This window comes from Diceros bicornis, chromosome 25 (assembly GCF_020826845.1).
Source record: "Diceros bicornis minor isolate mBicDic1 chromosome 25, mDicBic1.mat.cur, whole genome shotgun sequence".
In the NCBI taxonomy this organism is placed as follows: Eukaryota; Metazoa; Chordata; class Mammalia; order Perissodactyla; family Rhinocerotidae; genus Diceros; species Diceros bicornis.
The window spans coordinates 710229-724758 of record NC_080764.1 but is presented as its reverse complement, the minus strand read 5'-3'; the positions used below and the strand labels follow the sequence as shown (position 1 = coordinate 724758).

Below are 14530 nucleotides of genomic sequence, written 5' to 3'. Positions count from 1 at the left end.
TGTACACTTTTGTGTTAACGTTACCGAGTAACGCATGTGGTTTCCCCTGCCTTGGAGGTTTCCGGCCCTGCAAGGGAGACTGGGTGGAGGCTGAGTACTGGATGCGGCCGGGCACGTGGAGCAGCGAGGCCATCTCCGTGAAGCCGCTGAGGTACAAGCGTGTGGACAGGGTAGGTGCTGACCCTCATACATCCCTGGGTTCCTGTATTCTCCTGGGTACGTTAGGAAGTCTAGATGAATAAGCTTGAGTCTGGGCCAAAGAGGAGCCTGTTCTCTTACTGAGAATGCTGTGTTTCCGTAAGGAGGTCACTAGAGACCAGCCTGGTGTCCTCGCATAATTAAGTTGTAAGTTACGTAGTTTACGTGCAAGTGTTAAAATGTTCTAATTGTCGGGAGGGAGTGGAGTGGGATGTAGGATTTGAGCTTGCTTGTAAAAGCTGCCGTGGTTCAGGGAGTGGAGCCTGGAACTGAGGAGGGAATTGAGTTTGCACAAGGTGGAGGTGGAGGTGTGCGCTGGGCGAGTCGGAGAAGCAGGGAAGGGACCACCGGACACCTCACACCCTCGCACTCCACCTATCGTTGCTGTCCCAGCCTTGGCTCAGTCCCTACCCATAGTGTAATCTTCAGGGCATTGCTTCTCCTCTGACAGCAGGGTCCCCATTCCCCCAAGATTCGGTTTTAAGTGTCTGTAGTGGGGCGCAGTGAGTTGTTGCCAAACAGCTCAGCAGGTGTTTCTGGGGGTCATCTGGGTTGGGCTGGTTCAGAGAGGTGGACCCCTTGTATGGTGCGTGTTTAAACATTGCTGTGCTTGCAGGTCTGCATTTCTAGCCTCTGTGGAAGGAATGGGGTGATAGACGACAGTATCTTTTTCACCTTGGACTCTCTGAAACTTCCAGAAGGATACGTGCCTCGAAGATATGACCTGGTCAGCGCCGTGGTGGTGGAGAGCAGCCAGTCATGCTACATCTGGAGAGCCCTCTGTATGACCCCAGTGAAAAGGCGGTAATGAGGACACAGCTTGCTTCTCTGGGACCGGAAAGGCCCGATTTAAGTGTATTTTGAGAGTTACTTTAATAAGCCAAAATAATAGACTGTCCAAATCCTGAGCTGGGTGGTAAGAAAGAGAGTACCTTCTGGAGGGTTTTGAGCGGTCTTTGTGGTTGATTGAAGGGCAGGTTAAAGATTCCTTCTTAATCCTTAATCTTATATTGGTGATTTTCATATTTTGGTGGATTTTTTTAATCTTTTGTTCTTCTTTCACACGTTGGCATTTTTTAGAACACTTTGGACATGGTAGATTCTTAAAGTTATTGAGTTTCCTGTGTCTGTGTTCTTCCTTCTGAGCCCCGGTGACCCCCACCACCACCCCATGCGTGTTTATATGGCAGGATGGGCCTTTCCTGAGCTCTCAGTGTAAACAGCAGCCCTGCCTGCCTCCCGTTCCCCCTCTGCCTGCTTTTCCTCTTTAGAGCTTGTCTCCAGCGAGCTTTCCGTACGGTCCCTTAATTACTCTGTTGATCACCTACTCTCCTCACTGGAAGGAAGCTCTGTGCGGGAAGCAGTTTGTGTCTGTTTCCTGCTGCGTATGGAGCACCTGGCTCTGTCTCGGTGTCTGAACTGCGGGCGGGATGTGTGCGGTTCTGTCTGCTCCCCTTGCTTTACGACGAGTAGCCGAGGTTCAAGAGGACAGACTACCTAGCTCCAGGCTGGGGCAGCATGTGAGGGGTGGAGCTTGGGGGGAAGGATACGGTGAGCTCTGCCTCCTGGGCCCTGCTTCCCTTTTGGAGAATGACTCAGGCCTTTCTGTGGGACAGTGAAGCGAGACATGTCGCCCACACCCTCTCACCACCCCAGGAGGCACAGGAGTTGTTTCAGCCCCATTGCGCGGGCTCAGCCTCTGTACCTCATAAGTGGAGCAGCTCCTGCCTGTATCTGAATAGGGCTGTCAGGTTCCTGCCAGGTCTGGGATCTTACTGAGGGTTGGCAACCTGAAACCCTGGGGCCAAAGCCAAAGCCGGAGGCCCCTTCCCACATTAGGGTTGGAGTCACTTGGGCCCACTTTCAGGAAGCACTCCCTGACTCTTCCCTTCAGGCCAGAAAGACTTGAAAAAGACTCTGCAGTTAGCTGGCTCCTGATTGTGAGCCTGGAGGGTTGTGGGATGGCGGCCATACCGGCCCCTGACATCACAGAGAAAGTAGTTGCCATCTTAGGCCTCAGGGCCAGTGTGGTCATTGAATGACAGAATTTGCTCTAGTTCTTGATCCTTGTTGCCCAGTCTGTTTTGTTTTTACCAGCACTTACCTTTCAACATATTCTACGACTTACTCGTTTATGATGTTTTCCAGAGGAGTGGTGGCTCACAGTGGTGTGGACCGGTGTCTGTTGAATGGAGTGTATGGGGGCATGACCAGTGGGCTCCCTGGCTGTGGGTGGTCAGCTCCTGAGGAGCCTCCTCAAGTGGCCCCTGGGCTGCAGTGGACTCCGGCCCCTGTGCGGATGTGAGTCAGGGCAGTCGGTCCAGTGGGGAGATGGTGTTGCTTATCCTTGGGGAGGGGTGACTCTAAGCCGGGATACACTTCCCGAGGCTTCTCCCTTGTCTTCCTCATGTAGCAAGGGAAGTATTCTCTCCTTTGTTATTGGACAGTGACTGTGAGCCAGCCCCAACTCCTTTGAACTCAGAATTCCCTCATAACCCCTTCGTCAGAATGAGGGTTTAGGGGTGAGTTAGTGAGCAGTCAGTTCTTGTTTCCTGAGTTTGTAATGAAGACGAACATCCCATCCCGTCCATCCTTCCAGCAGATCACTCAGTGAGTGCTATCTGCGTGCCAAGCACTGTTGTAGCCACAGGAGTACAGCTTTGGACAAAGAAGACCCCCATTTCTGCCCTCAGAGTTTATGTGCTTCATCCCCACTCAGGCGTCCTGACACGAGTGAGGCAGCTAGGTCAGCAAGAGGGAGCCTGCTCTGTGTGTGCCGGTTTCCACAGCAGCTGGTCCATACTCCACAGCTTTAGCCCCCTGTGTGGGGGCCACTGCCCTCCTCTCAGACCCACTGTCTGGCCGCCTACTCGAATGTCGGAAAGACGGCGCCAATAATGTACGCAAAGTGGAGCTGCTCTCCTCCAGACCCAGGCTTCCGGCGTCTTCCCCATCCACTTCCCCGAGGCAGTTGACTTCCTTCTTTTTTCAGATTCCTGAACCCATCTCTTAGCAGATGTGGTCAGCTGTCTGCGGGAACTGAGACTCTGCTTCCGCTGCTGCTCCCACGGCCTGCCCAGGTCTGGGGTGAGGGCAGAGGCAGGATTGAGGGAGCTCTGAGAGGCGTTGGAGGGGAGTGAGTGGCGGCTGTTGTGTGGGCCCCCGTGGAGGAGGAGAGAAAGGAAGAGAATGGGAGGTGGGAGGGGAGGCGAGTTTGGAAGGAGCAGGAGCTGGCTGAGAAGGGGTCGCTGGTGTGGTTGAGAAAGTCACGGAGTTGTGGACAGGGGCCGGAAATGTGGAGGAGCTGCAGGCTGGCTCAGGGGAGGGCGTGACACCAGATTTACCTCCAGAAGGAGCACCGTGGGTGAGCCGTGAGAAGAAGGCCTGTGCTTCGCTAAATAAAGGGACATAAACGGGTCCATTCTGAGGGGAGGGTAAAATCGTCTCATTTTCAGAAGAGATGAACTCATTTAATTGTTTTCAAATACTTTAAAGCAACAAAACTTTTTCCAAATGAAAGCTTACCTTGGTCTCTGGGGCAAAGCCCCAAGTTGCCTCCCCTCCCTCCCGGCAGCCTGGAGGGGGCGGCCAGGAGGCAGCCGGAGGCACCTGAAGAGGAGACTGAATACCTCTTTCCCCTGGTGACGAGGGGAGGGGAGCTCCCTCCCCCCGCATCCCTGGAACACGCTGCTGCTGGTGGAAATGGGTTCGTGTTGTATTCTCAGAATCAGGAGCTCCTTTGAGATGTCACCACTCTGTCACCTCCTCTTCTCCAGATTGTACTGGATTTGTCATTCTCTTCTTCAAGATGATTTGCTGTCCTTCTCCAAAACCCTAAGTGTTGTAGAAACTCTGTGTAGTTTCATGGTCACCTCTTTGGGGTTGACTTTTTATCCCTTGTGTCGCAGCTTGTGCTGCAGCTGGTGGCATCTGGAAGGAGAGTGGCAGGTGAAAGAGTGGTGCTTCGGGATGCACCCCTGCCGCAGTGACGCTGTTCTGTGGGTGCTTTCTCCAGAGAGTCCTCTGCCGGTGAAGAGGCTGCCGGTGAAGAGGCTGCTGATGAGTCCTGTGGAGCCCTTTTATTGAAAAACAAAGGTGATATTGAAGTCACGAGGATGACAAATTTTGGAACTCTAAAAGAAGGAGGAAGTAAAAATATGGTGATCTGGATAGAGTAAGTTTGCCACTTAAAATTATGTTAATGGATTTTAAACTGTGATTTAAGAGTTTCTGTAGAACCAACTTTGCCCATTTATTTTTTCCTTTATGAAAATCTTTTCGAAATTTTGTATCCCAAAGTATCCTTTGTACTTATATTCATAAAGGTATTTGAGATCACCATTCACTAGTTAGATTGAACTGTGCGTTTTATGGTAACTGAACGTTTTAGCTTTAGAAATCCTGTCTGTATTCAAGGCTAATTCTCTTTTTCCAGGAATAAAGGAGATGTTCCTCAAAACTTAGTCAGCTGCAAACTGGCTGGCTGGGATAAAGCGAAACAATTCAGATTTCAAATGCTGGATAAAGCCCAGGTGTGCCCGGTGGTATCTCTTGTTTCTGTTCCTGAGAAGGAGAAGAATTTTTCAGATGAAAATATTAACTCATCAGATAGCTACAGAAAAAACAACACCTGTCAGACGGTGGAGAGCGGTTTGGTGAACAGCAGAGAAGCCTCTCCAGGTAGATGTCAGCCGTTGCTGCATTAACTCGGACACCAGGGCCTCGCCACCTGTGAGCCCAGTCAGGTCTGGGTGATGGTGCAGCTGCCACTTGAGGGGTCCTAAGCAGAGGAGGAGTGGCCAGAACACTGCAGCCACTGTGGCAATTTACGCCGCGAGCTCTTTGGTTCTAGACCCTTCTCTGATGTTTCGAGGCTAGGGAGAGGGACAAAAATAGCTTCACAGATACCCAGAAGGGCTTTAGACCTGCCGTTTCCATCAAGTATTTCTAAATCGGGAAAGCCTGCCAGGGCGTCTTCCAGCTATGGCCGAGGTGTAGTGACTCTTCTCCCAGTGACATGGACCCTTCTTAGTTCTCGCCCCTTCCTTTTTTACTGCAGTGTGCACTGTTTGATGCTTTGGCCATTGTTTTTGTGTGCGTGCCTGTGTGAGTGTGTGTGTGAGCATTCCCTTCCACTAGCATACTACTGCCATCAAAAACAGTTTGCCTTTTGGTCTAATTTTGGATCTAAATTTCATCTATCAGATGACTGTTCCTGTAAAGGAGAAAATGGAGGAGAAGAAAAGAGTTTATCAAGGAGGCAGGTGACAGAAGCTGGCGAGCTCATCCCTCCAGGTGGCAGAACCCTGGTTGTGATCGTATGTGATGCAAAGTAGGTGGCTGAAGAATTTGGAGTGAGTTTCCTTTGGGGGCATTTGTACATTTGTCTTTTTAGGGCTCATATATGGTATTTCTGGGTAGAGTGTTATAAAAGGCATTCGTAACTGCTTTGCTGGGACAAAATGGTAAGAAAAAGTATTGGTGGAGAAAAGGACTTGCACTCACCTGAGGTGATGGCTACCTTAAGCCTGACAAGCTGCCCCCACCCTGTTGGAAGCATCCCACTCTAAGCCTCTTGGCTGCTCCTCCACACGCCTTCCCTCGTGCTCCCTCCACCTCCCCCCAGGCAGCTAGCAGGCTCACTTCCCTGGCTGCACCTGGTTGGCCACCTGAGCCCTCATGGGTCCTTTTCCTCTTCCCACCTCCTTCCCTGTGTCCAGAACTCCCCAGCCTGGCCCACTGGTCACCTCACCTGTCAGCTGAGCATTTTGGCTGCAGGCCGCCTTCCCTCTCGCATCAGTCATCTACATTTGCTAATTCTGAATCTTTTTAAAAATGCGAATCTGATTAAATCACCACCTCGCTCCGGGCCCACCGACATCGAACCATGGGTGACAGATAAGCAAACAGCAGCCCTGCTGTCAGTGGTATGTGGTGCAGGCACTGTAATGAAACAGGTTAAGAGGCACGGTGAGCGCAGGGCAACTTCAGTGACAGCAGCAGCAGGAGACAGGGCAGGCGGCAAAGTCAAAGACAGTGTATTTCTGGTCACCTTACACAATTCTGATTTAAACCTGAGAACACTGAAGATGTTCTTCTTATTCCCAAGTTTGAGAATTACAGAAAAGAGTACTTCAAGGGCTTGGTTTTATATCAGGAAAATATTACATTGCTTATTTTAGAAAATCTTTTCTCTGTAAAAAGAATTATTAAAAACTAGGGATGGCTGTGGTTGGTAACTCTGTGACTTTCCTTAAGTGTACAAGGGGAAATTACGTGGAATCTGCCTGTCTTATTTATGACTAAAACTAAGTCACGTATTGTTTTTTCAAGGAATTCCGGCCGCTGCAAGGAGCTCCTTCTGCTTTGCTTCTCTAGTTTCATAATCGGGCGAGTCCTTGAAGTGAATGTCGTAAGTGGGGAGGAGTCGCTAATAGCTGTCCAAGAACCGTTTTCATGGAGAAAGTCTAAAAGTTCCCAAGCATTAGCTTCCACCAGAACAACAGTTGTGGTGACCACACAGAAAAGGTACTGTGGGTAGAGAGGACGAGAGTGTGACCCAGAGTGCGTGCTCGGCGTGTGAGAGACGAGTGTTCAAGAGAGGCGGGCAGACAGGATAAAGGGGGTGCAGCTGGGTTGCGAGCTGCCTGTCATCACTGTGCTTGGGGCAAGGGGTGTGTTTTCACACAACTCTTAACATTCCTCTGAGGAGAGCCCAGAGGCGGCAGTCAGCAATGTGAGGACAGGGTGGGGGGCTATGACGCCCCCAGGCCCTCACTCCTCCCCAGCGCCTCTCAGGGTGACTTTCTCAGAGCAGGTGCGATTTGATCCTTGCCCTTGGCTCCTGCCACCTCTCATGTTCCTGACAGCCCAGTCCGTCCCCGGAGACATCTCCTGTCCCACACGGGCACCCAGAGGCACGGGTCAGCATGGTGTCAGTGAGGTGTGGCTGACGTGGCATTGTGAGCTGTTCATAGCACCTGAGCGTGGCTTGTGTTTGGGACAGCCAGGTTGCTTGGCTACTTGAAGCCCATTTGAAGATGTGGCACCTTTGAAGAATGAATTTAAGAAAAAACAACATGTAATCTGCTAGTGACATGTGGCTGAGGGACTTGGGGACCACTCAGACTTTAGTTGGGGTGTAGCTTCAAGAAAGTGCTGCAGGTTCACATTTTCTCATCTGTAGTTATGAAACTCAAAAGCTCTGAAAAGCAGTTTTTGTTTGTTTGTTTGTTTGTTGAGTTTAGTGCCAAAAAAATCTGACCTATAGGAATGTGAGGGTATTTGATGACTTTATCCTGTGTGACGTGAATGCTCACCCCTCAGCTGCAGTCACTGATGAGTTTAGCTCAGGTGCTGCCCACAAGCCCTGGGGCGATAGGTACTGCTTTTCCAGTATTGGAAAATCCTGAATTTCAAATCACATCTTGCCAGTAACAATTTAAGATAAGGTATTATAGACTTCTATGAATTTGCAAACTGAAGGAAAAAGATCTGTTAGCAGAGAGGAGTGTCTTTTGGCTGTTGACCTCTGGAGTTAGACCGTTGTTTGACTCCCAGCACTGCCACCAGGAAGCTGTGTGACCTTGGGCCAGTTTCTTAACCTTTCTCATTTGTAAAGTGAGTATTAATAAAGCCTTAGTCTCACTTGTAAAGTGATAGTCCCTCCCTCATGGGGTTGTGAGGATTAAATGAGATAAGGTATGTAAAGTGTTCCATTTCTGGCACAGAGCAGTCGATAGTGATCAATAAGTAGTAACAGTCGTTGGTCATGTAAAGGGGCGTACTCTGGGGATGGAACCTACAACACGGGAGCTGGAAGTTACCGTGGCCTGCGGGGAGTGGAGAGTCCCAGATGGCTGGGTTTTAATTACAAGAGCTGTTAAGAACCCCCAGTTGTTATTTAACGGAATACTGAGCAACTTTCTGGTTATAATTTGGCTTAACTTGAGAAGTGAAATAGACCAAAAACCACAAGTATTTTAATCCCCTGTTAGCTATTTACCTTTGAATATTAATGCATTGTCACTGTACGGGGTTGTCTCTAAAACAAGAGACATTTGCTTCCTGTCGTCAAGTTAGTGACCCAAAGTGCCTGTCCTGGTTGGCTCGGGCACCCTTGGAACCCAGGGTCTACACCTGCCTGCTCCCCACTTGTCCAGCAGGGCTTCCAATACATCCTGCCTGTCCTGCTCTGTCTTTGCTCCTTTCCCAGAACATTGTGTTCATGTGTTCACTTAGCCAGTCTGCTGAGGACCCTCCTTGTCCAGGACCTTCTCAGCTGAGTTTGCAGCCATCCTAAGCTGTGGGCAGACATGTTCTGTTAACTCAGCGTGTCTTTTGAGGCGGTGTGGGAATAAGATGGGCTGTTTAGGCCACTTACCTGAACGTGTGTGTAGTCTTCCTGTTAGTAATTAATACTTTGCTGTCATATGTTGAATGCCCTCTGCTTTCCACATACACTCCACATCTGTGTGCACTCTCATCCAGCTCTTGCTGCAAATCTGCAGGGAGAAGATGTCCCTGTTTCCCAGCGGGGAGGATGGCCTACCTGGTGCTACTGGTGGTAGCCCTGGAGTTTCCCAGAGCATTTCTGTCACAGAGCTTCTCTCTCATCAGCCCTCTTGTTTCGAGCTGAGCTAAAGGGGCCCACACGTCAGGTGACCGTTAGTGGACCAAGGAGACTGGGCAATACACTTCTCTCCTCTCTACTCAGATGCAAACTTAGAGCACGCGTTAGACGTGAGTGACACTGGTCGGCAGTGCCTGACGCCTCTCTCCACTGAAGTCAGGGACAGACTCGGAATGGAGGGTGTACTCTACCTCACTCTGACACTTGAACGTCTCTGCTCTTTCCTGGATTCTCTTCTCCCAACTTTTTCCTTTCCTGTCATTTCTGTTGTTGTTTTGGACTTGCCGTGGGCAAGTCCGAATTCTGGTGGCAGAATTGTGTTCACTCCTGCTAACAGCCCTTTCTAGGGAAAGGCAGGAGCTTGAGAGTGAAACCGAATTTCCCCAGAGACATTACAGGCTGAAAAATAGGAAGGCAGGACCCAGACAGAGCAGCCTTTACCAAACGTGTTTTTCCACAGTAGTAGGGGCATAGTTTCTAATATTCGCGTCGTTACTAAAAATATAGCAGTAAGAGTTGCACTATTTGGAAGATTAAAAACAGTTTTTTTTCAAACTCACTGGTTCCAAGAGGTTCCTGGGCTTTGGGGACGTATTCTCCTGTCACAGGGAAAGCAGCTCTGCTCTCCTCTCTTATTGGAGATGGGAGGACCCTGTGGGAGCTTGTTGGGAGAAAGGATCCCAAAGCTAAAGTAAAAGCTTGCAAACTACTGACTTGAGCCAACAGTTCATACATCAGTATTTTTGGTGACTAAATGAACTTTAGTCTTCTAAAGTAGGACAGGGTGTCTAAGTATAAAATGCCTGCATGACTAAGAATTGCTCTTAACTTGTGAATTTCTTTTTTAAGGAACTCAAGACGACAACTTCCAAGTTTTCTTCCACACTATCCAATACCAGATAGACTTAAAAAATGTGTGGAACAAAAAATTGACATACTGACCTTTCAGCCGTTGCTTGCAGAGGTAGGCAGAGGGTCTGATGTGAAATATGGACCCTTCACCACCCTGGGGTTGTTTTCTGACAGGATCAGGGTGACCCCTTCACAGGTTCAGACCTCATCCTGGCTGTCTTTACCACAGGGAGCTGGCAGTTGCAATGGCTGTATTCCTTTGGAGATGACGTGTGAGTAATGTCCCAGGAGGTGACATCCTCAGGGCCTTACTGACTCGTGCACTGGGGCTTTCGGGGGCTGGGGACACAAGGGTGGGATGCCTCTGTCTGCTAGAACTGGGGGCCTAGCTTCCTAACAGCTGTCCTTTCACGTTAAAATGCTCAGCAACTAAAAATAGATAGGAGCTTCCTCTGAGAGGAGGAACCGGGAAGAGACAGGACATCTGTGGAAAGACCTCTAGCTGCACAGGCAAGTGCTTGGGAGAAGACGAGGGTGCCAGGCTCACCACCAGGCCTGACGCAGCTGCTGCCTTTGCAAGGCACATCCTCTCATGTGTGGCTCTTTGGAGGAGGCCTTGTCTGAGCCTACCCGCTCTTCCAGGTGGTGGCTGAAGCCAGGAGAAGGGTGGGACCACTGGCGGGGAGGAGGCGCAAGGGCAAGGGCAGGGGCGGCACTGAGAGAGGTCAGCACACACATGTGTGCACATCTAAGCGAAGTCCAGGGGAAGAAAAGGCTGCTCCATTTGGCAGTTGGAGGGGAGAGTGCTGCCCGATCTCCAGCAGGCATCTTCCGTAGGGTTTCAGGGTCCTTTGGCTGAGGAGCAGTTGAACAAAGTGGGGCCTGGGCATGTGCGGCGTCCAGTAAAAAGGAGGGAAGAGAGTGGACAGTGACTGAAAGGAGGCATGGGTTCGTCAGAGCTTTTGTCGAGGATGAACAAGTCTCAAGCCTGTTTATGGGCTGAGGGCATGAGCCTGTAGAGAGGAGAGGTGGGGAGTTGTGTAGAGAGGAGAGAAGGTTTGGGAGAAAGCTGGCGGGGGAGGGTCTTGCACTGTGGAGTGGTTGTCCTTGAGCCGGAGGAGCTCGCCCGGCTGTGGAAACAATGGAGCCCTTCCTGTCTGTGGAGCTCTGGGCCCCTTGGTAGGGTGGGTGATAGAAGCTCCCTCAATGCCACACTGTGTGGTAGGCACAGGCAGGAGATACCCCCTCCCCAAGGGGACTTGCTGGCATTCTTGAAGCGGGGGGAGCATACAGCTTACTGCGGAGTGACATGCCAAGGCACAGAGAAGGGCGTGGGCAGCTCTGCATTGCCTAGTTGTTGGCAGGACCACCTGGGAAGGACCAGAGTATAGAGGATGGAGCGGGGGGCGGGCTGCAAAATCAAAGCAGGGAAACCTGTTAGGAAGTCGGTGCAACAGTCGTAATGATTTTAGGACCTGAACTAAGGCCATGGCAGCAAACTAGCCTTAAAAATAAGTTAGGGAAGAGCTCTAAGGCCAAGTAATTGATGCTGGTGCAGATGCAGCTTCTGTGAACATCATGTTAAGTCTGTGCATCCACAGCTTTCGTTTAACGCTTGCCTGCCTGCTGGAAGGGACTTTCCTCATGAATATGGTAGTTACCAGAAGGAAGCGTGTTCCTGTTCAGCAGTAATAATAATGTTGATGGCGTTAATCATAAAAAACTACTGTGTGGTTTAAGAGTCCAGAGTACGTCTGCTTTTGTAACTTGTGTCATCTCGGTAATAACCCACGAGGTGCTGCACTTGCCTCAGCTTTAGTGAGGCACAGTTGACGTCCAGTGAACTGCATCGATTTCAGGTGCACACTTGGATCAGAGTTTTGACACATGTATACAGCATCACCACGATGAAGACAGTGACTTCATTGCTGTGTGGTCGTCATGTGAATATATCCCAGCTTGTTTCTCAGCTCGCCTGTGGGTGCTGAGTGGGAGAAGACAGACACACAGTCACATGTTGTGGGATTCCACTCACATGAAATGTCCATAGAGGCCGAGTGCGGGTTGGCGGTTGCCAGGGTCTGCAGGAAGGAGGGAAGGGGGAAAATGCTCACTGGGTAAGGGGTTGTATAGCTTGTGAGTGTGCTAAAGGCACCGACATGTGTACTTCAGAATGGCACCGACATGTGTACTTCAGAATGGCTGGTCTGAGGTGAGTTTCAAATGCTCTTTCTGCCTCTATCGAGAAGATCATGTGGTTTTTCTTTCTTGGTCTGTTAATGAGGTGAATTCCATTGATTGATTTTCAGATGTTACACCAACCTTCCATTCCTCTGATAAACTCCATGTGGTGATGGTGCTGTCGCTCATGCATGTGTGTGTTTGTAGACATATATATGTATAAATATGCACAAACACGAAGAATTGGATTTGATTTGCCAGACCTTTGTTTGGGTTTCTGCATCTGTGTTCGTGAGGGATGCTGGTCTGAGTTCCCTGGTCTGGGGTTGAAGCCAGCACATGCTCACCTCGTAGAGTGGTTGGGGAGTGCTCCCAAGAGTTTGTCAGAATGGTGGTGTTTCTTCCTTAAATTTCAGATGGAATTTTCCAGTGAGGCTTTCTGGCTCTGGAGTTTTCCTCATGAGAAGATGTTTCCTTAGAAATTCAGTTTCTTTGATAGCCACAGGGGCCAGGTCATTCTCTCTCTTTGGAGTGAGCCGTGGTGATTTTTATCCTTGAAGGAGTTTATCTGCTCCACCTAAGTTGTAATTTATTTGCATTAAGTTTTTTATGATATTGGTAATTCATCTGTCTTTCTTTTTTCCTGATCAATCTGGCTACAGGTTTATAAATTTTTATTAATCTTCTCAAAGAACCAGCTTCTGGTTTCTTTGATTTTCCTCTCTTTTTCTGTTTTCTTTTTCATTGATACCCGCTCTGATCTTTATTATTTTCTTTCTTTTACTTGCTTGGTTTCATTTGCTCTTTTTCCTACTTTTTAAAAGAGGGAGCTTAAAATCATTGATTTGAGATCTTTCTTCTTTTCTAACATAGGTTTTTTTAGTGCTATAAATTTTCCTCTAAATAATATTTAGCTGCATCCCACAAATTTCACTTGGTTGTGTTGTTCTCATTTAGTTCAAAATATCTTCTAATTTTCTTTTTGATTTCTTAATTGACCCATAGAGTATTTAAAAGTGTGTTATTTAGTTTCCAAATATTGAGATTTTTTTCCAGAAATTTTTCTGTTGATTTCTTATTTAATTCCATTGCGGTCAGAGAACATAGTTTATACGACTGAACTCTTTTACATTTATTGACTGTTTGTTTCACAGTCCAAAATATGGTCTATTTTGGTAAATATTCCTTGTACACTTGAATGTAATTCTGCTGCAGTTTGGCAGGTTATTCTATAGCTGTCAGGGCAAGTTGGTTGGTAGTGTTGTTGAAGTCTTCTGTACCCTTATTGATTTCTATGTGCTTGTTCTATAAATTATTGAGAGAGAAGTTTAATTCTCTGACTATAAATATATGTTTGTTTCTCCTTTCAGGTCCATCAGTCTTTGCTTCTTACATTGAAGTTCTGTAATTAGTTGCATAAACATCTATGGTTATTATGTTGTCTTGATTAATTAACCCTTTTGTCAGTGTGAAATGTCTTGCTTTGTCCCTGGTGGTGTTCTGGCTCTAGAATCCACTTTTTGTGTGTGTGAGGAAGATCAGCCCTGAGTTAACATCCATGCTAATCCTCCTCTTTTTTTGCTGAGGAAGACTGGCTCTGAGCTAACATCTATTGCCAATCCTCCTCCTTTTTTTTTTTTCCCCAAAGCCCCAGTAGATAGTTGTATGTCATAGTTGCATATCCTTCTAGTTGCTGTATGTGGGACGCGGCCTCAGCATGGCCGGAGAAGCGGTGTGTCAGTGCGCACCCAGGATCTGAACCCGGGCCGCCAGTAGCGAAGCGCACGCACTTAACCGCTAAGCCACGGGGCCGGCCCTAGAATCCACTTTGTGTGATGTTCATGCAGCTCCTGCAGCTTGCTGTGATCGGTGCTACTCAGGGCATCCTTTCCCAGTCTTTGACTTGTCATCTAGTTGTATCTTTGTCTTTAAAATGGATTTCTTATGGGAAGCAGCTAGTTGGGTCTGGCTGTTTTATCCATCTGACAGTCTGCCTTTTACTTGTGGTGTTTAGACGACTTACATTCTGTGTGAGGTTTAAATCTGCCGTCTGGCTGTTTGCTCTCTATTTGTTCATTGTTTTCTTTCTCCTCTTTTTCTGCCATTTTTGTGATTCCGTATCTCCTTTGTTGGCTAACTCTCCTTTTGTAGTGTGTGTACAGCTGTGTGTCTAGGGTTTCTAATAGCCCCGTGCAGTAGAACTTTCTGCTGTGGTAGAAATGTTCTTCATCTGTGCTCTCGGACGTGGGAGCCACTGGCCACAGGTAGCTATTGAGTGTTTGCGCTGTGGCTCGTGCCACTGAGGAACTGAATCTTTAATTCTGTTCAATCTGAATTAATTTCCGTGTACGCACCTGCATGTGGAGAGTGGCTGTTTTGGACAGCACAGGACAGCACTGTCCACTCATCACAGTCTGCAGTGACACCCTGGCACTTTCTGCACAGAGTGGGAGCTTCGGGTGCTGCCTCCCCATTCTTTCCTCTTGACCTTTTGCTAATGTTGTAAATTTGACATCTACATATGTTTTGAACTCCGTAATGCATTTTATTCTTTTTACTTTATATAATCAGTTATATTTTAGAGGCATTTAAAAGATAAATCTTTTACACTCACTGCATCATCACCTTTCCTGGAGCTCCACGTGGACCCAGCCTGCTGTGGGTCCC

General features: G+C 48.5%; 1 protein-coding gene across 1 annotated transcript in view; it reads left to right on the top strand.

Annotated features, from left to right (window-relative positions):
* MOV10L1 (Mov10 like RISC complex RNA helicase 1) overlaps window positions 1-14530 on the top strand; it is an 85359-nt gene that overhangs the window by 14892 nt on the left and 55937 nt on the right. The window contains 8 exon segments of the mRNA XM_058568098.1: window positions 58-170; window positions 815-1002; window positions 1912-1928; window positions 4249-4372; window positions 4634-4878; window positions 5404-5530; window positions 6532-6726; window positions 9680-9794. Coding sequence (XP_058424081.1) covers window positions 58-170; window positions 815-1002; window positions 1912-1928; window positions 4249-4372; window positions 4634-4878; window positions 5404-5530; window positions 6532-6726; window positions 9680-9794 — 1124 coding nt within the window.